The sequence below is a fragment of the Octopus bimaculoides genome, chromosome 2 (genome assembly GCF_001194135.2).
Source record: "Octopus bimaculoides isolate UCB-OBI-ISO-001 chromosome 2, ASM119413v2, whole genome shotgun sequence".
Lineage (NCBI taxonomy): Eukaryota > Metazoa > Mollusca > Cephalopoda > Octopoda > Octopodidae > Octopus > Octopus bimaculoides.
Window position 1 is genome coordinate 143,386,466 of NC_068982.1, and position 856 is coordinate 143,387,321.

Here is an 856-nt window from a genome sequence, read left to right on the forward strand (position 1 = left end):
TATATATATATATATATATATATATATGTATGTATATATTAGATCGCATTGGATTAGACTTGATGAAACTAACAATAAACACCGTAAAAGTATTTTTTTATGATTGTTTAGTGCAATAATATGTGTTTATATATATTTTCCACGAGCTACAGCCTCCTGTCTTCATTATTGTCATCAGTATCACCATCACCAACATCATCAACATCATTATCATTAAAGCAATTAACTGCCCATCGCCAAAACCACCACCACCACTCTCCACTACCATCTTCATATGTTTTATGTAGGATTGTTATTTCGTTTATTGTATTATATCCGCTTTTAATAACTTCCATATTTTCTTTTGACAGAGCACAAGTTTTCTTTGTTCCGATCGTTTTGGCTGATTTGGGCCATGCTCTTTGGTGCATCAGTTAACACAGATAATCCGCGAGGAGTCTCCAGTCGTTTTCTCGGCAACGTATGGGCACTTTTTGCGTTAGTCTTCCTTGCAAGTTATACAGCGAATCTAGCAGCCTTTATGATTACAAAAGAGGAATTCTACGATTTGTCTGGCATTCAGGATTGGAGGGTAAGTTTCGAGTTAGCCTTCTTTTATTGAGAAGTCTTAAAAGCTTCTGTTCATTTTCCCACTTGTTACTGACATGATGCTGCGGCCATGCTGCCGCACCGCCGCCAAGAGTTTTAGTCGATCGAATCGTCTCCGGTACTTTTGTTTGAAACCTGGTTGTTATTTTATCGATTTCTCTAGCCAAACAGGTAGCTTGCTGGCACATAAACACACCAACACCGGTTGTCAGTCGGTGGTGGAGGACAACTACAGACACACACACATATCTATGCATGTATACATATA

General features: G+C 38.2%; 1 protein-coding gene across 1 annotated transcript in view; it reads left to right on the forward strand.

Annotated features, from left to right (window-relative positions):
* The window catches only part of LOC106880576 (glutamate receptor ionotropic, NMDA 2A), a 157,764-nt gene that overhangs the window by 85,672 nt on the left and 71,236 nt on the right, over positions 1-856 (forward strand). The window contains exon 5 of the mRNA XM_052965894.1: positions 351-571. Within this exon, the coding sequence (XP_052821854.1) occupies positions 351-571 (221 nt within the window). The remainder of the gene's footprint in view (positions 1-350; positions 572-856) is intronic.